Genomic DNA, 24,842 nt, shown 5'->3' with positions numbered 1-24,842 from the left:
TATAAATAAATAAAAAAATAAAAGACCTGAACACTCATGGTCTAGCTCAAACACACAGAGAAGTACAGAAGAGAATCCTACCGCCAAGTCTTAGCTGATGTTCCCACACTACCCTATTTGCTCTGGGTTTTGTATACAAAGAAATATGATGTGATCACCTCTTATCCCTCCAGCCCCCTCCTCTGGGGTAGGGTCATTTTAAAGCTGCTGGTTTCCTCCTAAGCCTGTTTTAGGCTTTCACTACATATCTGTGTCTGCATCCAGAAACATTACATTGCTTTGCATGAATGTTTTTTAAAATGTACACAAACATACTCTTTGTACCCTTCATTAACTTTATCCACTGATGACTTTTCATGCTGACCCGAGTGGGAGTGGATGCATACCTCCTCTGCCACATCCTCACCCCTCTCCCCGGTGTCTCCTGTTCTACCTACCTCCTGGGGGGTCTTCCAGAAACCCATTGGCTGGTCCAGGGCCCCTCTGCCTTCACTATCTTAGCACTTACCACCGTGCATTGTTGCTGCTGCCTGTTTATGGAGCACACAGAAGGTGTCTGGACAGGGACCACAGTCAGAGCTGTGCTCTATCCAGGCCCTCATTCTGTCCCCCCCCTGACTTTCTTGGTCAGTGAGTGTGTGCATGCACACGCCACTGTGTGCTCTGTGACAGGTTTAAGGAGGGAGAGAATCTTAGCAGTCCCCCATGGCTCACCCTCAATCATGCATTCAGGACATGTGCTGCACCAGCCAGTCTCGGGGAGGGGGACACGAGGAGGGGAAGGAGACAGAGCTTCATTCCCATCTGCCCAAAGGCGCAGGGTCAAATGGCTACTGAGATAAGACCCAGGAGATGGGCAAGACAAAAAGTTAGGGAGGGCTTCCCTAAGGAACAGAGACCAACCAAGAGAGAGGAAGAGAAATGAGCCAAAAGGGGTGGGAAGGGCATTCCAGGCAGGAGGAAGAGTGTGGGCAAAGGCCATGTGGCTGGATGCAGTGTGGAAAGGACAGGGTGAAGGGCACACATTTGTGCTATGCAGGGCTGCAGCAACCAGGGCCTGGGAGCAAAGGGAAGCCTGGGGCAAGGATTAAGCTACAGGGGACAAGATCAGATTTGCATATCGCCAAGAGCTCCCTGGCAGCCATGGGGAGAAGGGACTGAGGTGTCAGAGTGGAAGCACAAACTACGAAGAGGCTACCACTCCAAGTACGCCAGGCAAGAGGGCCTGGGCTTCCAGCTACGCTGGCAGGCCAAGTGGATGAAAGTGCAGGGCTGGCCCAGCAGCCTCCTGCCTGGGGCCCAGGGGACTCCCTTCCCAGGCTCAGGAGGCTAAACGCAGGACCACCAAAAGCAGAGAGAACAAAGACCAGAGGCCACTTCCTTCTTCCCCCTCCAGAGACAGGCTGGGGCAGGCAGGCTGGGAGACTGGCAGGTAGCCTTGCCTGGAGTAAAAGGAGCTGGGAATCCCAGGTCCTTGCTTTGAAATGCAGCTTCTTCTCCCGGGGGCCTTCTGGGTGCCCCTCACCCCTCCTTAGGGTGTTGCCTAAATGGTATGAATTGAGCTAAGCCTCTCCCCCAAAACTTCCTGTCCCTAGATGGTTGCCCCTGACAATGCTTGAAACGCCACAGCAGCCATTCTAAAGGTTCACTGCTGTTCTGTTCTGAATCTAATTTATCAGGTCTCCTTCCCTCTGCCAAGAAAAAGGACTGGGCAAGTGAGGGCAAAGCCAGAGAAAGGAGAGGTGTGACAGGGTTGCTGGGGCGGAGTCAGGGAATACAAAAGCCAGTGACTCCACCATCTGGCCTGGGGCAGTCCCTGGAGACAGCTGCCACCAGACCCAGGTGTGGGTGGGAAGACCCAGTTTCCCTTCCCAGGGGCCCCTGGGCCCCCAGCATCAGCCACCTGTGAACTATGAGCCCAAGATGAGCGTCTTTACTCTTGGCCTCAGTGTCATCCTTTGTGAAAGAAGCCACAAACACCAGCCTGGCTGTCACGGTGTCAGGATGAGAGGCTATAATACCCATGGCCGTGTGGGGCACACAGTAGGTGCTTGAGAAATGGCTGGGCAGATCACTCCAGTACAAGTCTCCCATATGGTTGGAGGTGAGCTTTTCTGACAGAACCCTCTCCAAATGGCTCCAGGCTCTCCAGCTGTCACTGATCAAGGTGTGCATGTGTGTCTCCAGGCGTCTGCTTGAAGTGGGGGCCACGTGAATGTTAAGGGGACTGGATGACAGTCAGCTGAGCGCCTGCCCCACCCAGGGAGAGGAGACCAGTTAGTTGTATGGGCTCAACACTGTCCTTACCCTTAAAAGTGTGTATTGTATTATTGAGTGCTCACTGTGAGTCAGGTCTGGGGCAGGGCACCCAGGAACTTCACCAGCTGGGGGTTGCTATCATCAATCCCATTTCACAGATGAAGAAACTAAGACAGAGATGTTAAGTGACCTGTCCAAGGTCACAGAGACACAAGGGGCAAAACTAAGGTTTGAAGTCACATCTGGCTGACAACAGACTCCGTGCTCTTAACCACAAAGAGACTCAGGGCACCGTAGCCAGTTTCCAGGAGGGCATGCACCCCTTTCAGCAGCCTTTAAAGCCTGGGGCCCTGCCTCCCACACAGGGACCTCCCCTTTAAAACCAGATGCAGCCCCGGTGAGGTTGAGAAGCAAGGCCAGGCTGCTGGGTGCTTACTGGGACACAGGTCTGGGTGGAGGGGCAAAATTAGTCCCATTTTACAGATGAAGAAGGTGAGGCTCAGTGAAGGTAAATTTCTTTGCCAAAATCAAACAGAGGCAGAATTCAGTTTAACTCCAGAGCTGAATCTTAACTATTCCACTCCTCCCCATGACAGGTCAGACACCTCCCCAGGAAGTCCTGCCAGATCTCCCAGGTCTCCACCCTAATGGTGACAGCTCTTACTTCAGACCCATCAGGGGCACCAGAGCCGATAGGCTACAGACCTCGTACATCCAGCTTTCTGTCCCACCACGAAGACATGGTCCGGTAAGGCACACTTGTAATTAAGCTTAACTCCATCAGGTACAGGAAGAATGTCAACATCTCCTCCACGGCCCCGCCCCACCCCACCCCACCCCCGCCAGGAATGGCAGACCTAGAGTTGTGAAGTGCACAGCCTGTCCATCAGCATCCAGTTCAATCCCAAGCACACGGTAGGTGCCTTATCTGCACTTGCTCCATAGTTAAAATCACCACAGCTATGGTACATTGAGGCCTCCTACACCTTTCAACTCTTTCCCTGTGTCATTTCACTTAATCTTCATGCTAATGATATCATCAGGCAGGACCTATGCTTATGCCCATTCTACAGGTGAGCAAACACTGACTCTGAGGCCAAGCAGCTCACCCCAGATTGCATAACCAGGAAGGGGCAGCTGGTAGGGGCTGCACTCTCAACCAGGGTTCAGGACAGTGGGAGCAGGTCCCCTCACACCTTCCCTATTGGGCTGGATACCCATCCTCAGCGACCTGCACCATCAGGTCTGACCCTGTCATTAGCTCAGGTGTGAACATCAGCTCCCACACCTGTTATTAGGAACCAGGGTGACAGGAGCAGCGGGGTTCCCCCGTCCTGGCCCTCCCCAGTTTCAGACGCTAAAAGGCTGACAAACAGGGAGGGGCGGGTTTTCTCCAGGAGGGCTCTTCTGTGACTGCCTGGGTGTGAAGGTCACAACTCCTGGCTTCTTGGTCCTGGGTCCCCTCAGCTGGCAGCGGTGATGCTGAGCCCTGTCTGGGTACTTCCTACGTGCCAAAGGCATTCTGTCTATTGTCACATTTGCTCCCCCTAGGGCCCCATGCAACAGACACTTAGTTGCACCATCCCTGCTTTGCAGATGAGGAAACTGAGGCTCAGAGGTTCCCTGATTTGCCACGGCAGCTGTAGCTGAGCTGGGATCACAAGGGAGGCATTCTGCTCTCAGGGCGAGAGCTGCCACACACTTTTCCATGCTGAATTTTGCTGGCAGCCCCACCTTCCCTCAAAGGAGGCCCCCAAAAAACTCAGGGTGAAAGAGTAACTTGAGGGTCAGTGCCCCATGACCAGTGACCACATCTGAGAGCTACAAGGAGAGTGCCAGGTACCAGGTAACACTCAAAGATTCTTGCTGAGACAACGGGGCAAGAGACTGTCTCCCAGCCCACAACTCAGTCCATGAACTTGTCCCCATGAATGGGAAGGGGCAGAGGGGATGCACTGGTCTGGTGAGACCATGTACGGAAGCACCTGGCCCCTACTCAGGACTGTGTCTCTTCCAGGCCATGGAACCCAAAGGCAGAGTCTCTCCATCCCATCCTGGGGAGAGAATCAGGAGGGCTTCCTGGAGAAAGAAACCTCAAAGCTGACATCTGGGATCAATGGCTGTCAGCCAAGGGCAGAGGGTGGCTGCTTTGGGCCAGAAGCATGCGGGGAGGGGGACAGGGTGGGGGATAGAGAGGTAGGACTGAATCCTTGCCACCCCAGGCCCTCAGAGTCCACGCAGCTCTAAAGGATGGGAATTCCTTCCTTCCTATTCTCTGTTGGGAAAGCCAAGCCCTTCCCAGTGTGTATGAATTCATCCTAACCTTGTTAGGCCCAACCTTCTATTAGGGGCACCAGACAGAGGGCTGGAGGGATTGGGGTCCGGAGAGATGGAAGAGGCAGAGGGCAGGGTGAGGCCTGGCCCGTCTCCTGGTGTGTGGGTGTGTGCATGTGTGAAGGATTGGAGGGGCCCAAGTCTTAGTGGGGGGAGAACAGAACAGTCCTCCGTGGCTGGCACAGAGTATGCGATTGTGCAATGCCCCAGAGAACAGCTCGGGGACTGGACGGGACCCCGGCGAGGTTTGAGAGCCAGCTGGACCTAGACATAGAGAAACAGCATGCAGGGCCCTGCCCAATCTCTGGGGTTGTGAAAGTCTGGGGAGGCTGGGGAGTGGGGGACTTTGGAAGGGGAGAAAATAAATGTCTCTGAGCTTGAAGCAGAACATAGGAGAGATGGGGACCCTGAGATCACAGGGCGGTGCAGTTTCTGAAAAGGCTGGAACTCAAAACAACGGACTGCCCACACTCCCCTGCCAGTGCCCAGGCCTGCCTGCACCTGTCTTAAGGGTCTGCCTGGGCTGGACCACAGGGGTACTGTGACAGCCCTGACCAGAGTCTTCTCACCTTTAGCCGGTCCTGGAAGGGGGTGAGGATACCTTGGGGTGGATAGTCCCAGGCAGGGGGGCTGTGCAGTTTGGAGTCTCCCACCTGAATGAAGCCCTTTGTCAGGAGAAGCTTGGTGAAGTGTACCTTCCAAGCCAGGAGCCCCCACCTCATACTTGCTAGAGAAGGGAAGAGGCAGGGGTCAAAGTCCCGCCCCTTCTCTCAATCTCAGCATCTCCAAGAGGCTTCCCTAAACCGGTTATTAAGTGAATACATCAGGCTTATCAAAACGGACGTGGGCTGCAGGCTCAACGCAAACACATCAAGACAGGTCATTCCCTTCCCAGGCCGCCCTGGGAACCAGCGGCTCAGAGACGCCGCCAGTTTCTGGGCTGGGGGGGTGGGGGTGGGGCACACCCCTGAGAAGTCATGCATCTGCGAAGGAGGCCCCGACGCCACCCAGCCACCGCGCAGACCGCAGCACGGCTGCCAGAGAGCGGGGAGGAAAAAGGGGTGCCTCAGCCTGTGCCCCCCATCCACTGACCCCACACACACCGGTTTTTCGTGCTGAATCTCGGGAGGGCCGGGTGGCAGACACCGGCAACTGCTGCGGGAGGTAGCACACAGACCACCACCCCACCCCCCCCCCCACTGTCCCGCCACCCCCAAGCCAGAAGCACCTGCCCGTTCTCCAAGAAGCGCTAGTGACGCCCGCCAGCCCCCGTCCAACTCAATTTCCCTTCCCCCGTGAGCCCCTAGACGAAGCTTCCTGAGTCCCTGTGGCACCCCTACCTTGGGTGTAGGGCTCTCGGACACACCATTACCCACCCCCGCGGTGCTTCCCCGTCGCAGGAGAACCCCCAGCGCAAGGGCGACCCTGGGACACGGAGGTCCCCTCTACTTCCAGCTCAGTTCCCCGCCCTCTAGGTGTCCAACTGAGTGCTCCTCGGGGCTCCTGCAACTCCCCGGGGCCAAGTATCGCGTCTTTCTTCGGTCGCCCCCAACCGATAGCCATCCCCACCCTGGCAGTGCTTCCCAGCTCAAGGAGGGGGTCCCTCGGGAGCCGCGTTCCCGCACATCGCGCACTCCCCGCTCAGCTCCCCGCCCCCTGGGCCGTGCTTTCTGGGCCCCCGGCAGCTGTCCAGGCCCGGCCGTTCCCCCCCGCGCTCCGGGAAGTGTTTCCCCGCCCAGGGCTCCCCACGGCGCGCGGGTTTCCCGAGGGCGTCCCGGGAGCGCCATGCGGCGCCTCCTCACCTCCGGGTCTGCACGGTGGGGCTGTATTTGCCTTTGTTTCTCTTCCTGAAGAGCGAGTTCATGGTGGCGCTCGGGGTGCGCGGGCGGGGGCGGCGGGTCGCGGCGCCGGGCTGGCAGTGGGCGGCGGGCGGGCCCGGCGCGCACCGAGGGGCAGGCAGCGGACACAGGTGAGCGAGCGGCGGCGCGGGAGCCCCTAGTGCGGCGCGGCGCGGGCGACCGGTCACTACTCACGGGGGGCGGGGCGCCCGCTGGCCTCCGGCTGTCCCGGCCGCTCCCCGAGAAGGTGGCGCTTACCTTCCCGGAGGAGGGGCCACCGGGCGGGCGGGGCTTCCAGCCCCCTCGGGCGCGCGCCCTAGGCCTGGTGCGAGCGAGTGGGGTGCCAGGCCAGGGCTGGGACACGCGGTCCTATCCGGACACCTCCCACCCTCCCCGGCCCCCGCACGCTTGTGGCTGGCAGGTGGGCAGGGGCGCTCGGCCAGCTTTCCCGCGCACACCCAGCCCCACCCTCACACCCCTTCCCCAGGGGCCCCGGCGCGCCCCCTGGCTGAGGGCCTTCACCTGGCTCCCGGCTGCCCCTGGCGCGCAACGCTCCCCTCTCCTTGGCTCACACCCAGGTGTTCCCCCCACCCCCACCCCCGCCCAGCCAGGTGTGGCAAAGACCTGACGGGTCTCTGTGCCTTGGATAGCTCGTGAATGACACTCAGGTGGTAATAGTGTCGATGACGATTGAGAAAAGCACGCACCTGTCGCGCATCAAATCCCCCAAGACTTCCGCCACAAACGGTCAGCTGACACCTGGCAAGGCTGCTGACCGCTCCCAGCCTCAGTTTCCTTATTTGCCAAACAGTGATAACAACTGCCCCCAGCCCAAAAAAGGTTAGTAGGAGAGTCCTGCTGAGATTTCACACAGAGTATGTAACACGGTGCCTGGCCCAAATGTGCAGGAAGTGTGGCCGTCATTATCAAGCCATCTTGATGGACAAAAAGTCCTTTGAAACTTGAATAACTCCAGGCCCTGGCATGATGGAACCACTTCGTGGCTGGTCATAAAAGCAGCTGGGTTCTGGTTCAAAATAGCCATGTTACACAATTCTGCCAGCATGTACCCAGGTTAAATTGTGTGCCACCGTGTGCCTGGGTTAGACAGTGGGCGTCTGTGCACCCAGGTTAGGCATGTGCTACTCGAGAAGCCTGCAGTTGGGCAGTAAACAGTCTGGCAGTGAGCTCACATGGGGCCCAGACAGCTGGGAAGGAAGGTTCAGCGCCACTTTAGAGGGTGCTGGGGGTGGGGCCTGAGCCCAGCTGGTAAGGAGAAGCAATGAGGTCTGCAGGGCAGGGAGGCAGGATCCCCCACTGGGGATCCAGAGTCCTCAGGCTAGTCCCTGCCCCAGATGTTTTTCTTTATAAAATAAGGACGTTGGTGGGGATGTTGATCCCCAAGGGCTTTTACTGCCCCAGACCTCAGAGCATCTGAGAAACACAGGTTCCTTTAGGCCATCTCTTGTCCCTACCATTTAAAGACTTCAGTTTTGAAGTGTTACAGAGACGCTAGGAAAAACTAACTCTTTTTTGTTTGTTAATGTTTATTTATTTTTGAGAGGGGGGAGGGGCAGAGAGAGAGAGAGGACAGAGGGTCTGAAGCAGGCTCTGCACGGACAGCAGAGAGCCTGACGCCGGGCTCCAACTCACTAGTCGTGAGATCATGACCTGAGCCAAAGTTGGACGCTCAACCGATTGAGCCACCAGGCACCCTGGAAAACCTTATTCTTAATGAGGCATCTGTGGGTGAGCTTAAGAGGGTTTGTGCATCCTTATAGCTTCTTTCAAAATGTGCCCATTTGTGCATTTTTCTTGGGGAGGGCCTACTGCTTTCAGTGAGTTCCTTCCTTCACTCATCCAGCCGATACTCAGTAACACTCTTCCAGCTGTGGCTGCCTGGTTCCACTACAAGATAAGAAAAGGGAAAAGACAAAACACAGCAAAGGGCCTTTCTCTTAAGGGATGGGGCCTGCGGGGCACCAAAGAACTCAGGTCCAGCCAGCTAACATTGGGAACAGGTGTCAGGGAGAAGCCAAGGTTTCAGATTACAGGTGTGGGTGGAGGCGGGTGGACTTGGGGCCTGAACACTAACTCAGAGTTTACCCGCCCACAACCCCTTCGCCAGGGCCCAAGTGGGCCTTAGCCGGGGCCTCAAGAGGAAACCTTGTTGATCCCTCTGCTTTTGCCCATGTGGCAACTCTGCCTGTAAACTCTTTCCTTACTTCTCTCTCTTGCCTATCCCCACAGGGTGGCTCTCACATGGGAGCTCAGCATGCCTTAAGGGATGTTCATGGAAGCACTGTTGCTATGGAGAAAGCTCCGGAGACAACCTGATGGTCATGGGGAGAAAGTGGTTAAATAATCCACGGTGTATCCACACTACGAAACTATGCAGCTGGAAAAGAATGAGGGCCTGATGTGGACACACTTAGCCAGGCACCAGAAGTACGGTGCGAGGAAGAGAATATACATATGTATATGCACAGAAAGCTTCTGGAAGGATCCACAAGCTGTGAGTCCCCTTAGGGGGGGATGACAAAGAAATCTGAATGTTCATTGTATCCCCTTTTACAGTATTTGGATTTTATTTTTTATCTATTTTTATTTTTAAATGTCTCTTGATTTTATTTTTTTTATATGTGTTTGAATTGCCTTTTCAGTTACTTTTTAAAAACTTGTTTAAAAACGACTGAAGTCTGGCATTCCCTCCTCCCAGAGCCTTCCCTGATGACCCTCTTCTGCTTCACCCACCACCACGCTCTAGTGAAGTAACCTCTTTCCTTTTCAGACGTTGTTACTGGACCAGGAGATACTGAGGAGTAAAGATCATGAAAGATAGGAAACTTGGGGGAAAAAAGACCCTGTGCTGAAGCAGGAAGCTGCTCTCCCCTCAAGTTGCTGATAGTCTAAGAGCTGAGACAAAGATACACCTGCCAAGTTCACCTGGATGAGTCTGGGAGGAAGAAGAGCCTTATCAGAGCTCCAAAGATGGGGAGGAGCAGCCTGGGAGACCTGGGTTGGGGTCCTCGCTTGGTCTCTGTCAGCTGTGTGGACGTGGGCAAGTCATCTTGCCTTTCTCTGCCTCAGTTGTCCTCATCTGTGAAATGGCCACACAATGATAGCATCAACCTCAGAGAGCGAGACCCCATGGGTTGTCACCCACTTAGCACACCCTCTGTCTCTAGTGATGGCTCAACAAATGGGAGGACGTTACATCCATAGCTGGAGGCTGGATGCTTGTGGCACTGAGGGGTACAAGCAGTTACAGGAACTCCAAGCGGTGTCAAAACTCTAGACTTCTCCCAATTTCTGAATCTCCTTTCCCCATACTTCTTAGAAAGGTGAAGGTCGGCTTTGGGGAGGAAACTGGGCTGGGGGTGCTTCCTGGTTAGCCTGCTTGTAGCTCAGCTGCTGAGTAACAGTCATGACACTGATTATATTAATGCCGTGTCTCATTTATTGAGGATGGACTCTGTGCCAGGCAACATGGCATGTGCCCAAAATGCCTCAGCTGATTCCTTCTCCCCCACGGACCCCCACGGGGTGAAGCTGGGGGTGGGGGGGGGGAGACCAGTCCTCCCCACCTGGGGCAAAGCTCTCTTATCTCCTGTTCCAGGAAAGAGCATCGAGACCCTGCGAGGCCCAGTGCACAGCGGGGCTGGTTCCTGGGTGAGCCTGCTCCAGCCCTGAGCTCGGACCCCCACCCACCTCCACCCTCCCAGCCTCCCGCTGACTCAGCTGGGTCAGGCCCAGGAGCTTCGGGGAGAATTAGCAGATTCAGGGAGGAATTTGGGCTGTGCTTCACCATCCTCCCCCTCCATTCTCTCCAAGCTGGGCTCCAAGCTGGTGCAGCTCTGTGTGCGTGCACACGCGTACACACGTGTGCACGACACTGGCTTGTGGGCAGGCCGGATGGGGTGGGAGCTGTGTTCTGGCCCCGTGCATCCTCCTCTGGGCAGATGGGATTTGTTTGGTTCCGCAGAGCCCTCGTATGCCAAGTGACTCATCCCTCTGCCGACCGGGGGTGGGGGCTCGGGGGAGGGTGTTTGCTTTCCTCGGGTTTGCTTGATGGTTAAACCCACGGAGAGGGCACCTGCGCGGCCATCCAGTTCTCTGGCAACCAGGCCACCCTCGGCCCCTGAAGCCTGTCCCCTCTCTGCAGCTGGGCTAGGCTGCTGACCCCCGGAGGCCACTACCTTCTGAAGGGTCACCCACCCCCTCCTTGTTTTCGGTCATTGTTTCCCCAGCAGCTGGAGAGGTGTTCACTCACTCACTCACTGGTTTGGGGTGTTCCTGCGAACCAGTCTGAAACAAGAAGGGCAACATTCCCCCAGCCCCGGAAAGAGGGGTGTGATGGCCCAGCAGCCTGTTCCTTACCACAGCCCCTTCTCCTCCCATCCTCCCGTGGACAGCCATCTCCTGTCTCCAACTGTATGACCTCACCTCCACCTGAGGAGCATTTAAAAATGCAGATTCTAGAGTCCCCTTGTTGGGCGGGTCTGGAAGGGCCACGGAATCTGCATGTTAACAAACAACTACCCCCAGGTTACTGAAGCGGGTGGTTTCTGGGCCACCCTGAGAAACAGCTGTGAATTCAAAGATGCGGTACATGCTCAGGCCCTGGTCTACACCCACCTGGGAAGAGCCCACAGGCTGTAGCTTGAAGCCAAACTGGGTTTGAATCCTGACTCTGCCACATCCACCTGTGTGTCCTTTCAGAGGTGGCTTACCCTTCTGGAATCTTGGTTTCCCCATCTGTAAAATGGGGAAGAGCCAGGGTGCCATGATGCGTGCCAAGCACCTGGCATGGGATCCCCTCTTCTCCCCACTCTTCAAGGGGACAAGAGGGGAATGGCCCGGCTTCACCCTGTGTTTTGTAACATGTATTTACTTTTCTTGCAGAACAATGCAAGGGATGGAAAAATCACGCTGGCTCTCCAGCCCAGATGGGCTGACTCACACTCAGTCCTGGGCTGGGGGCCTGGTGAGCTCCCCACAAAGCCCTTGGGGCCAGATGGGAGGTTGGACCCTGGCAGCAGAGGCAGGAGAGGGTCCATGGTGAGTCACCCACTCTGCCTGCCCCTTGAGTCATCCCCCAAGAATGTGCCTCCGGCCCCTACCCGCTGGGGGCTCCTGGCAGACTGCCCCATCCTGGCCACCTCCCCACTGCCTGCCAGGCAGCCCCACCCTACTGCCCTCCCAGAGAGCCATTGCTCAGATGACCATCCTGCCAGCCCTCTCTGGATGCAGGTGTATACCTATAACAGCCGTGTCTATTGTCCAACTATTGAAACAGCTCCTGACAGTGGTTGAGTAGTGGCCACTCTGAGGCCCTGGTGTCCCTTGTCAGCCCTGGCCCTTCCCCCTCAGGGCCCAGTCACTGAGGGGTTAACCCTTGGCTCTGCAGGGGACCTCTCAGCCCCTGCCCCACCCACAGGCTGGGACCCACTCTGACCCAGCATTACTATCCCCTCAGTCCCTCTTGCAGATCCAGGCCTCATACCGAACCCTGGATTGCTTTCCAGTACAACCTGCTCCCTCTCTCCAGACACTTCATTTCCAGCCCATCCCTGGGCCTCTCAGCCAGGCTGTAAGGGCCTCCCAGTGAGGAGGTCACGCCATCAGGGCAGAGAGCGGAGCTGGGTGGGACCAGACAGGCTCTGCCAGGCCTGAGATCCCCGCAGGACAGGCTGCCCAACCCTACCCCAAAACTGCTATCCTCCCCTAAACACCCAGCCTTTCTTCCTTCTACCCCGCCTTGCGGGGCCCTGCCAGGGCTCATGCTGCCCAGACCGGTAGGGCTGCATTTCTGGGGCCAGTGTCCAGGGTGTGACAGCCCCTGGGAATGGCCAGGTCAGAAGGTCAGAACCCCATTTCCTCCAGAGTCTGGGGGCCTGAGTGATGGATAAGCTAGGCCACGAGGGGCAGAACACAAAATCCAATCAGGTTTTAGCTTGAAGCCAAGCTGGGTTTGAATCCTGACTCTGCCAGGTACCCAGCTATGTGACCCTGGGGAAATGTCTTCACCTCTCTGAGCCTCAGTTTCTCCACCTGAAAAGTGGGAATATTCTGGCATCTGCTCCATAGGGTCTTGAAAAGATTCAGTGAAGTAAGACATGTAATATTAACAATCACAACTTTTGCTGCACTATGTGCTAGGCCCTGTGCTAAGTGCTTGGGTTAGGGAGTTGGCCTATGTATTCCAGCTTAATTGACGTGTGACAGCCATATAATAAAGTGTATATATTTAAAGTATACCATCCAGTGGATTTTGACGTCAGCAACCAATGGTAAAATTATGGCCACAACAAAGATGATGAACTGGCCCTCCTTCCTCTCCCCATTTTTCACATGTGGAAACCAAGGCTCCAAGATGTTAAGTGCCTACTCAAGGTGGTCAGGAAGGAACTCAGGATTTAAACCCTGCAAAGTGAGGGGCGCATGCATGGCTCAGTCGTTTAAGTGTCTGACTTCGGCTCAGGTCGTGATCTCGATGTTTGTGAGTTCGAGCCTCACATCGGACTCTGCTGACAGCTTGGAGCCTGGAGCCTGCTTCAGATTCTGTGTCTCCTGACAGCTGGGAGCCTGCTTCGGATTCTAAGTCTCCTCCTCTCTCTGCCCCTCCACCACTCTCACTTGGTCTCTCTCTCTCTCTCTCTCTCTCTCTCTCTCTCTCTCTCTCTCTCTCTCTTTCTCTCACTCTCTCTCAAAAATAAACATTAATGGGGAGGCTGGGTAGCTGTCGGTTAAGCATCCGACTCCGGCTCAGGTCATGATCTTGTGGTCTGTGAGTTCGAGCCCCATGTTGGACTCTGTCCTGACAGCTCAGAGCCTGGAGCCTGCTTCAGATTCTGTGTCTCCCCTCTCTTTGCCCTTCCCATGCTCATGCTCTGTCTCTCTCGGTGTCTCAATAATAAATAAAGGTTAAAAAAATTTTTTAAATAAAATAAACATTAAAAAAAATAAACCCTGCAATCTGAGCCAGGGCCCTTGTCCCCCACCTCTGCCACCATTCAGCAGCGTGCCTGGGACAGTGTAGGCGCTCAATGTCATTATTGAATGAACAAATGAATGAATGAGAGGGTCAATGCATGATAGTGTTCGCAGGGAAGGTCCACAGAGGGGGGTCCAACCAAAGGTGAGTAGGTCCTGAGTGAGAACTATGGTATACAAAAGGTGTTCAGATGAACAGAAAGCGTTCGTTCATCAAATATTTATTAAGCACCTACTATGTGACAAGGCCTGTTTTAAGCACTCAGGATACAAGGTCAAGTACAACATATTCAGGTTCCTGTCGTCAGGGAGCTCACTGCAGAGGGGTGGGGATGGGGGATGGTGTAAGTTTAATGCCACCTGTGTGTGGATGATGACACCTGTCCTGTGTCCCCAGTGATGGGGTACCCCAGACAGACAAAGTTGTGGAGGAGGGGCCTGGAGACACTGTGAGGAAAGCAGTCAGACCCAAGGATGAGGGTGGTTGGAGCCCTGGAAAGGAAGGGGAGGGAGATCCTTGCTTGCAGGGACCCTGGTTCCTTCATCATACTGCCTCCCAAGCATCACTGACATTTCCAGAAATATCAAGCTCCCCCTAACCCCTCAGGGGAGGATCTTGACTTCTTGCCTCCACAGTGCCTCCTACACATTCACCCATCCATTTATTCAGCCCCTATTGTATGCCTAGCCCTGGGAATACAGCAGCTAACAAGACACAATCCACACATTCCCAGCCTGAGAAAGGAAAAAGATAGAGGGTATGGCTGATCAATGCTGAGATGGACAGGACATTTGGGTGGAAGAGGACACACACATGGGCGGGGGGAGGGGGGTCCCGTAGCCTCACAGGGAGGGAAACGGAGGGTGCATTAAGTGAAAAAAGACACTGACCCACCACTGTTCCATTTTTGCCATTTGTGATGTAAAATAGAGCTGACCCCCTGTATCCCTCCTGCCTGCCTGCCTAGTCTGAGTTCGCCTGGGCTCTTTGTCCACTCTCTCTGCTGAGGCCTAACATTCCTGCCAGGGAGCTGGGTGGCCAAGCCCCCATGCGCTGCCCTCCCAGGCCATTCTCTGGTCACTGGCTCAGGCTTAATCCCTTGCCCGGGCCCAGGCCTCGGAGACTGATGAGTCAACACCAGTTGGCTCTGGACAAACACTCCCCCCCTTTTTATCCCCCCTTCAGTCCATCCTGTTCTCCGGAAAGGGCCCAGCCTCTGCTGGTCCAGGGCCGACTCTGGAGAAGCCATGTCCAATGGAACTTCCTGAGATGATGGAAATATTCCATATATATGGCAGGCACAAGCCACATGTGGCTACTGAGCAGTTAAAATGAGGCTAGTGTGAGTGAGTTTTTAATTTTATCGCTCATATTTATATAAATATGATATGTTAATATCCACGCGATTAATTTAAACAGCTGCATGTGGTTGGTGGCTATTGCTTTGAGTGGCTCCAGAGAGTCAGATTGGGCCCAGGTACAGAGGATGAGTGGGCAGCTCAGGACGCTGGCTTTCTCCCCCAGGCAGGGCGAGCTTGGGGAGGCACTGGTGGGTCAACTGGGGCCTCAGAGACTGAACTGGGCATGGAGGGGAGTCCCTTGGGGTCTGCTCTGTTGATAGAGCCAAACTAGGTTTTGGTGCCTGTGACTACCCTTCCACCCGTCTAGCTCTTTGGTCTGACCCCAGCCTGGCAGGCAGAATCATGACCTGAGCCAACCCCTTAATATTGGGGTGCCCAGCTCCAGCGCCATGGTCCAACCTCTCTCAGATCTGGCTGACCACATCACAGCCCCACCTCTCTCTCTCCCCATCCCTGCCCTCCCCCTGCACTGTTCCAGAGGAACCTAGGATGAAGGGATGGTGTTACACTTAAATTGCTGAAAGGCAATGGGAATGCATCCTCCTTCCAAAAGAGAGGAGTCAGAGACCATAGCTGTCTTGGTCCTGACCCCCCAACCAGAGTTTGGGTGCACAGACCCTGGGTGCAGGGACTTTACTTTTGCAGTGACCTCAGGCCACGGAAACAGGGACAAGAAGGAAAATGCACAAGGAAGAGGCAAACCAACCAAAGGTGCAGTCACAAGGTGGGCCCTACCGTGGGTTCAATGGTGGCCCCTCAAAAAAGAGAAGTGCGAGTCCTAACCCCCTGCAACCTAGGAATGTGATCTTATTTGGAAAAAGTTCTTTATAGACGTAATTAAGTTAAGATCTCAAGATGAGATTTCCTGGATTTAGGGTGGGCCCTGCATCCAATGACAGATGTCCTTATAAAAGAAAGGCAGTGCTACCAGCACAGAGCCCGACGTGGGGCTCAAACTCACAAAACTGTGAGATCGTGACTTGAGCTGAAACCAAGAGTCGGTTGCTTAACTGACCGAGTCACCCAGGTGCCCCAACTTGTGGGTTTTTAAAAGCCACTAAGTGTGTGGTAATTTGTAGAGCAGTAGTGGGAAATCAATACAGAAGTTTCCTTCTTCCCAGCCCCACAGGGGGACTTTGTGCTGCCAGCAAGGTAAGTTGGGGCCTATGGAAGGTCATGGGTGAAGGCAGGAGAGTAGGGGCTGGGGAGTGCCCACTCCGCCCCCTCCTCTCCCAGGCACGTCCACCCTGGACACTCTCCCATCTTAGTGACCCATAGCATAGGGCAGCCTGCTGGTGGCCTCCCACAGGCCAACAAGGCGACGCAGCCCCAGGGAGAATTTCTTGCACGATACTTCCTGACTTGTGGTGTGTCCAGGCAGTTACTATCAGAATCGAGTTGAATTATAGGACACCCAATTGGTGTCCAGAGATTCGGAGAACTGGTTGTTGAGCAGAAACCCCCCCGGCCCCCCACATTTGGTGTCAGAAGCGTCGTGACTAAAAACAGTTCAGCCATACCAACGCCTGCCACAACGCAGAGGAATCTTGACGACATCATGCTCCGTGAAGCAAGCTAGGCACAAAAGGCCATGTTGCGTATGATTCCATTTATATGCAATGTCCAGAATAAGTGAATCCATAGAGACATAAAGCCAATCAGTGGTCGCCAGGGTAAGTTAGTGGGGGTGGGGAATGGGGAGTGACTGCTAAAAGTTATGGGATTTCTTTTGGGGTGAGGAAATGTTCTAAAAATTGGTGGTGGTTGTTGCACCATTCTGTGAATATATTAAAAGCCACTGACTTGTATGCTGTAAGTGGGTGTACTATATGGTGTGAGAATTATGTTTTAATAAAGCAGAGTTATCATTTTCCTACATTGCACTCTCTCAAATGCCACCCCTCTCAAAAACGTTCCATGGAAAATGGTCCTTCTCTTCTGACATGATTTACCCACCCCCCCTTTTTTTTTTTTTAACTTTTCCAATGTGATTTTGTTTTAAATGTTTACATATTTATGTTGAGAGAGAGAGAGAGAGAGCATGTGTGTGCAAGCAGAGAATCCCAAGCAGGCTCCACACTATCAGCACAGTGTCTGATGTGGGTCTCGAACCCACAAACTGTGAGATCATGATCTCAGCCAAAATCAAGAGTCAGACGCTTAACTGACTGAGTCTCCCAGGCACCCCTCCAATTTGATTTCTTTAATTATTAAGGTCAGATATACATAATAAAAACTTACAGTGGCATCTGGGTGGCTCAGTCGGTTAAGCATCTGACTCTTGATCGTGGCTCAAATCATGATCTCACAGTTCGTGGGTTCAAGCCTCTCTCTCAAAATAAATAACCTTAAAAAAAAAACACACACAAAAAAAACACCTTACATTTTACTAACTGGAATTAAAATAAAAACTTGAAAAAAATGTACCATTTTAACCATTTTTAAGTGTACATTTCAGTGCCATTAAGTACATTCACGATGTTGTGCTGCCCTCACCACCATCTGTCCCCACAACCTTCTTTCTCATCTTGCAAAACTGAAACTCTGTCCCCATTAAACATTAACTCCCCATACCCCCTCCTCCACCCCCACCCCCACCCCCACCTCCACCCGCCCACTTTCTGGCTCTATGAATTTGAGGACTCTGGGCACTTCGTATAACTGGACTCAAACAGTATTTGTCCTTTTGTGACTGGTTTCTTTCACTGAGCATCACATCTTCAAGGTTTATCTACATTGTAGCATGTGGCAGACTTTCTTTTTAAGGCCTAACAATGCCCGCATTATCCCCACTTTATTATTTTAAGTTGAGTTATGTATTTTGAGAAGAGAGGGGGAGTGGAGAGAGAATCCCAAGCAGGCTCCGAGCTGTCAGCACAGAGCCCCGTGCAGGGATGGATCCCATGAACTGTGAGATCATGAGCTGAGCTGAAATCGAGAGTCGGTTGCTTAACCGACTGAGCCACCCAGGCGCCCCCATGTGATCCCCACTTTAGAGGAAGGGACACTGTCGTTATATACACTGCAGGGACACTACAAGGTAGCAGGGCCAGAACTCACACCCAGGCTGACCTGACCCCAGCACCCACTGCTCACCACTCTGCCACCCAGCCCCCTTCCAAGCACCGCACTGACTCCCAGCGCACCCTACCTTTGCTCCCTCTCCCGGCCCCTCACTGAAAGCTCCTGGGGCTCAGATATCCTTTTACTCACCTTTGGACCTTGGCCCCACCTTTAGGGCATGGTGGAGTCCCAAAGCTTGTGTGGAAGTGACTAGACCTGGGGGCAGGGTTGGAGGGTCTAGGGGGGCAGGGTCTGGCTGTGTAGCCTCCAGGATCAGGCCCCTCCAGACTCAGCCTCTTGTTCCATCAAAATTGCCCACAGACAGAGACCGCTGCAAAGAGTTGTGCAGGTTACAACCTGCACACCTGTACATGGCCGCCCTGCCAAGGGCCCCTATGGCCCTCAAGATTACCAAATCCAGGAGGTTCCTGAGCTCCACTCTGAGGAGGGAGAAGGAACTTAGAGGCAGCCCCGGGACAAAAGAGATGTGGTGCAGAAAGCAGATTGGGGGTGGCCAGGGGCTGAGGGAGGCAGAAAGGAGGAGTGACAACTTGAGGGGATGATGAAAATGTTCTGGAACTAGATAGTGGTGGATAGTTGCACAAACTTGTGAATGTACTAAAAACCACTGAATTGTACACTTAAAAATGGTTAGGATGGTAACTTTTATGTTATGTGTATTTACCACAATAAAAAAAACCAAAATGCCCCACCGTCTCCAGCTTCAGCATTGTCCTGGGGCCCTTATGTATTCCAGGGCCCAGATCAAGGGCCACATGTGTCCCCACAAGGGTCTGGACCTTGGACCCTCTCACTCCCAATCCCCTTCTCACCCCACCTGTTCTTGGTGTCTTAATGAGCTATTCAACTGAGGACATTTCCCTATAGGATGCATTCTGAGGACATCTGCAATTGAGCCCAGTGTTTTTTCTACTCAAATAAATGCATTACTAATGGTTGAATTTCCTGTGGCAGTGGCCTATCTGTGGGGGAGATATTCAGAGTTGTGAGGCGGTTTCTGACATCTTCAAAAATTATCTCACAAAAGGCAGCTTTGGTAGGAAGCAGCTGATAGAGGCTGAAGCTCCTGTCCCTGAGACTAACTTCTCAGAGCTTCCATGGAATCAGTCCAGCCTTCTGGTACCCCCTTAGTCCAGAGCCAGATGCCTGGATATCTTTGAAATTCAGGCTGGAAAACCATATCTTCTGGGTAATTCAGATATAGTCCCCGGCAGAAGAAGGCATGGGAGAACCAGAATCCTGGGTCTGAAGTCCTTAGTAGCTGTGTGACCTCAGGCAAGTTACTCAGTCTCTCTGTGCCAAAATTTCCTTGTCTTTAAAAGGAAGATTAAAATAGTTTTGATCTTAAAAGTTTTTTTTTTTAATTTTTAAATTAACGTTTATTTATCGGGGTGCCCGGGTGGCTCAGTCGGTTGAGCATCCGACTTCAGCTCAAGGCATGATCTCACAGTCTGTGAGTTCAAGCCCCGCGTCGGGCTCTGTGCTGACAGCTCGGAGCCTGGAACCTGCTTCAGATTCTGTGTCTCCCTCTCTCTCTGCCCCTCCCCTGCTCATGCTCTGTGTCTCTTTGTCTCAAAACTAAATAAAAACATTAAAAAATATAAAATTTAAAAATTTAAAATAAAAAATAAATTAAAAAAATTTAATGTTTATTTATCCCCAAGACAGAGAGTGAGTGTGGGAGGGGCAGAGAGTGAGAGGGAGACACAGAGTCTGAAGCAGGCTCCAGGCTCTGAGTTGTCAGCACAGGGCCTGATGTGGGGCTTGAACTCACAAACCGTAAGATCATGACCTGAGTGGAAGTCTGACGCTCAACCGACTGAGCCACCCAGGTGCCCCTTAAAGGTTCTTTCAAAAAAAATTTAGGTGAGGTGGCTGGCTGGCTCAGACCATGTGACTCTTGATCTTGTGGTCCTGAGTTCAAGCCCCGCCTTGGGTATAGAGATTACTTACATAAATAAAACTTAAAAAAAAGATTAAAAAATTAGGTGATAGTCATATAACATAACCATTAACCATTTTAACTTAACATTAACCATTTTGATGCAAACAATTCAGTGGCATTTAGTGCAACCACCACCTCTGTGGAGTTCCAAAGCATTTTCATCACTACAGAGGTTGTTTTTGAAGATCTAATGTTTGTAAAGCCTTAGAACGGTGCCTGGAACAGCCCGTGCCAAATAAGTGCTCGATAGATGGTAGGAATAATTAGTAAACAGTGCTCACAACAGGTAACACGTGCTGGGAGGTGCTATTATTAATTAATTCTCTTCCCTTGAGCTGGAGGAGTTGGGAGTTAGGTTCTCACTCCACTTTGGGCAGCATTTTCCACTTTGAGCTCTCCGTACCCAGCCGGCTGGGCTGTCGGTTGTCCCCCACCCCGGGCTCAAAGTCCCATGCTCGCTCACCGATTGGAGGCAGGGGAGGCGCTCATGGTAGCAAGGAAACTTGGGGTCTCCCCCGCAGTCTCAGGGCCTTCCCTCTGCTCCTGTGGCTCTTCCTGGCCCGCTCCCTGCATCTCCCACGCCCGCTCCTGCTCCACCAAGCTGTCACCTTCTGTGGCAAAGGAGACACGTGTGTGGGTGGGTAGCCGGGAAGATTCTGGCAGAACGGAAGGGAGTGAATTGGAGTGGAAACACGCCCACGTCTGGGAGGAGCTCTGGCGAGCGGACCGCCCCCGCTTTTGAGCGCACCACCTCCCCCTCAGGGTTGACATTTTAGTCCGAGCACTCTGGTATACCTAAGCACTTGGAAGGACACCCCCCCCGCCCCCGCCCAACTCCAAGATCTGCCAGTCAGCACTGCCAGACCTGTCGACTTTGAACAATCGCTTGGGGAACTTGTTAAGCAGGTACATTCCTAGACTCCTCTGAGCGATGCCCGGGAATCTGCCTTTTAACGTGCACTCTGCTGTAAGGAGTCTTAGGAGCTGGAAAGTTTGGGACAGACTGCTCGGCCCCATCCTTCCAGGTGCAAGCATCCCACTCTATGAATACTTAATGCCAACTTAACGCTTTCCGTGCTGTAACAACTACGTGCTAAGGCTCACTACGCGCCCGGCACTGAAGCCCAGGACAAGCATGCTGGTTTCCTTGCTGAGTGCGAGGTACAGCGAAACATTTCTGGACCCCATCTCCCCCGAAAATTCCCCTCGGTGTGCAGACCCTGGAGCCGTGGATTGTCGTTTGCTGCCACCTTGTGGCAGAGATAGCAACTTTGTGCTCCACGTCCATTCTTGTTCATCTTAATTGAGAAAATGCACTGCACACTAACTATTGTGTGCCCGGTACCTAGTAAGATCATGGGGACCAGGGGGGCAGATGAATAAGACAGACACAGTCCCTGTGTCACGGAGCTCACAGCTCCCGGGATATTTAATAACGCACAAATAAATAAAATGCGTGAATAAATGATTACAGAGTGTGGCTAGAAAGGAAACAAACAAGGGCTGGTTATCATAGGATGCAAAGACCTATGTATTTGCTAAACAGAGCACTGTCTGTCTCCCTGCACACTTTTTCCCTGCCCAGGACTGTGGGCCACGCGAGGGCAGGCGAATCTGTTGATTCCCCCTTGTGATGGGTGAAGTCACCCAGTGCTGACACATAGTAGGTGCTCAGTAAGTGTCCAGTGAATGAATACATGGGTTATAAGGCTGTCCAGAGCCAGCTTGTTGGCTCTTCCAGGCCGAACAGATGGGGAGCGGGAAGGGAGGGCTTTGGAAGGGAGGCTGGGTTCTCTAGGGATCTTGGGAGGGCTAGACGGTTTGGGTGTGAGCCAAATGTCACCCTCCCTGGGAGGCGCCAATCCACCCTGTCTTAAATTGTACACTCGCTCCGTTCACTTCTTGGACCCCTTCCCTGCTTATTTTTTTTTTTTTGTCCTTGGTGTTTTTCACCATCTCACATACTGTATATTTGCCTTATTTACCTCACGTCCGGCCCCCAGGAATGTAAACTCCGGGAGGGCAAGGATTTTTGTGTTTTGTTCACTTATGACTCTCCAGCACTTGTAAGAACCTGACACTTAGCAGGTGCTTTGTAAACGCACACAGAGTGAATGAATGATGCATGGGCGGGGCTTGGGGCAGAACCAGAAGGTCTCTAGGTGTGGCCCATGGGAGGCGCGGGGCTCTGAGACTAGGCAACCAGGTCTGGATGGGGTTGGAGGTAAATCTTACGGAGAAGGGAGGGGCTGGGAGGGGCAAAGGTTCGCGGACCTTTCGCGGGCAGAGCAAGGCTCGGGGTGGGACCTTGGGGCGGGGTCTTTCCAGGGCTGGGCCGTTTCCAAGGAGGGGTGCCTTAGGGGCGGGACCAGTATAGGGGCTCGGCCTACCTGAAGCGTGGCCAAACTGGAGAAGGGCCGGGCAGGGGCGTAGTCAAACAGGGAATATATATATATATATATATATATATATATATATATATATATATATATGAAGGGCGGGCTAATGCCGGGGCGTGGCTAGGGAGGGACCAATCAGGGGCAGAGTAAATCTGGGCGGGGCCGTAGCAGGGAGGCAGGGGCGGGGCCAGATCAGGGGCGGGGCCAGGCCGGATTCTCCGCTGTCCCAGGTCCTGGAGCACTCCCGCCGGGCAGGTCTGGCTCCTGCCCTGCAGGCCCCTCCCTGGCTGGCCCGGCCCCAGGGTGAGCACGGCCGGACGCCCCAGGCTGGGCGGCCGCGGTCGGGCCTCGCCCCAGAAGCTGCGCTCCGGGCCAGGCGTCCGCGGGGGGCCCGGCGGACTCAGCGCCATACTGACCCCGGGGCTGCCTCCCGGGAGGTTCCGAGGGCGAGGGCGAGGGTGAGCAGGGTTGCGGGGGCCTGCGAGTTCATACGTGTGTGCATGCTTGTGTGTGTGTGCATATGCATACCAGTGTATGTACAAGTGTGTGGACGTTTGTGCTCACCAGGGGAAGTGTGTGCGTGTGTGGAATTGGGTGGTGTGAGGTCCAGGGAGCTGAGTGTGTGGGCAAAGTTGCATGTGTGTGCAAGGGTGATCCTGTGTGGGAGGTGGGTCATGCATGTGTGTGCGTGTGTGTGTGTGTGTGTGTGTGTGTGTGTGTGTGATAGAGACATTGCATGTGAAATTTAGTGAAGACTGTGTATGTCAGGGTATCTTGGAGGAAAATGGAAGGGCAGGTGCAATGATACTTGGGGGGGGGGGTCTATAGAGGACGTCTGTGGCAAGCTGTGGGGTGTGTGGGTGGATGGTGAACTGTGAGAGTGTAAGAGTTGCAAACGTGGGTTTCCATGTGAGTAGCGGTGAGGGGTGCTTCTGGGGGCCTCAGTGTGAAGGAGTGGAGACCAAGGAAAGTTTGGGAGTACTGATTGCTCTTGGAGGGATGAGTGTGGCCTGGAGCAGTGGGTAATGGTCAGGGCAGGTGTTTGGGGCATGGCCCAGAGAAATTTGGTGATCACATCAGCCCTCTTGCTTTGAGGGCTGGGGAGATGTGTGGGCAGAGCATGAGAGGGCGGGCTTGTCCCTTGTTTGGGGAAGCAGTGGGCAGGGTTATGCTTCAGGTGGAGGGAGCTGCTACCTTACCAGTCACCTGTCACCCAGGTTTTGTGCTCACTCCTGCCTGGGTGCTTCTGTTGGCGCTCCTGCGAGAACATGGTGCAGAAGTACCAGTCTCCTGTCCGCATCTACAAGTACCCATTTGAGCTGGTCATGGCGGTGAGTGACCCCTGGTTCTCCAGCCCCTTGTGTGATGGTTAGAGGGACACAGGAGGTCAGCTGTGCAAAAATGAGAGGGAGCCCCTCAGACTCCCAGATGAGAAGGTAACTGGTGAGTCCAGTTTCTCCCTAGTGACCCTCCACCCAGCCACCCCAGCCTTCTCCACATCTTCTGGAATCCTTGTCCACTGACCACATCACAAGATCTTTCTTTCTCCTTGCTGAAGCAGACTTGTTCTCTCATCTCAACCTCCTCTGACAGAAAACAAGGATATCATGGGCCAAACCACTGCTGTCACTTTGTGTAATGCTAATAATAGTAATAGTAACTGTACTAATGATGATGAGAGTGGCAGCCATTCACTGAGGGTTTCCAGTGCCAAGTCTTTACATATATTATTTCATTATTCTCATTTTACTTCCGCTAAACTGTAGCTTGGACAGGTAAAAGTGGCCCCAAGTTCTGCGGCTGATAAGAGGTGGAGCCAGGGCGCAGACCCATGCAGGGGGGTACTCTGGAGCCATGATTTTTTTTTTTTTTTTGCCATATCCCCCTCCCTCCTGCCCAGGGTCTTCCTTCAGTTTGCACATCCCCTCTCCTTTCCTTCAAAGAAGCTGACAGGAGGCGAGTGGGCAGCAGGGGTCCAGGAACAGCCATTTTCAGGGTAGCTTCAGACTGACTGTATGTAAATCAAGTAGCCACTCGGTCGAGGGACTACAATTGGCTCCCAAGCTCTTAGCCTCCTGGATCAATAATCTTTGCACCATGGGGCAGATGCTGGAAACAAGCAGATGTAGCTTTCCTTCTTGGGGCCATCCTTCTGCCTCTCAGAGGTCCCCTTCCTTGGGAAAAAAGGGGCAATGCTCTGGGGTTGTGTTAGGAGTGAATGAGATAATGTGCAGTGCCTCTCGCCCAGTGCCTGACACACAGTAGGCACTCACTAAATGTGGTTGTCCCTGTTATCACACCACATGGTGTTATAAATGATTGTGTTGAAAGTGTAAGAAACATTGGAATCCCCCCACATCCTCCCTATCCTAACCTATTACTTAATTTCAGCCTTTGATCCAAGAACTTTCATATCAATTGGTGCCTCCATGGATATGTGTCCCGACTGGTCTTATTCTACAAATCTACTTATATATGTGTTTATAGTCACATAATGGGTTAAAAAATTTTTTTAACGTTTATTTATTATTGAGAGACAGACGCAGAGCATGAGCAGGGGAGGGGTAGAGAGAGGGAGACAAGGAATCTGAAGCAGGCTCCAGGCTCTGAGCTGTCAGCACAGAG

The 24,842-nt window shown here is 53.5% G+C and overlaps 2 protein-coding genes across 2 annotated transcripts in view; one reads left to right on the top strand and one right to left on the bottom strand.

Annotated features, from left to right (window-relative positions):
- PPL (periplakin) overlaps positions 1–6,501 on the bottom strand; it is a 46,758-nt gene extending 40,257 nt beyond the window's left edge. Inside the window, exon 1 of the mRNA XM_042971570.1 lies at positions 6,396–6,501. Coding sequence (XP_042827504.1) covers positions 6,396–6,457 — 62 coding nt within the window. The 5' untranslated portion in view covers positions 6,458–6,501. The remainder of the gene's footprint in view (positions 1–6,395) is intronic.
- A 16,071-nt stretch (positions 6,502–22,572) lies between these two features.
- Positions 22,573–24,842, top strand: part of SEC14L5 (SEC14 like lipid binding 5) — a 44,690-nt gene continuing 42,420 nt past the window's right edge. The window contains exons 1-2 of the mRNA XM_007073378.3: positions 22,573–22,675; positions 23,435–23,548. Of these exons, the coding sequence (XP_007073440.2) occupies positions 23,486–23,548 (63 nt within the window). The 5' untranslated portion in view covers positions 22,573–22,675; positions 23,435–23,485. The remainder of the gene's footprint in view (positions 22,676–23,434; positions 23,549–24,842) is intronic.

The sequence above is a fragment of the Panthera tigris genome, chromosome E3, assembly GCF_018350195.1.
Source record: "Panthera tigris isolate Pti1 chromosome E3, P.tigris_Pti1_mat1.1, whole genome shotgun sequence".
NCBI classification, from domain to species: Eukaryota; Metazoa; Chordata; class Mammalia; order Carnivora; family Felidae; genus Panthera; species Panthera tigris.
This window is presented reverse-complemented; position numbering and strand designations above follow the sequence as displayed.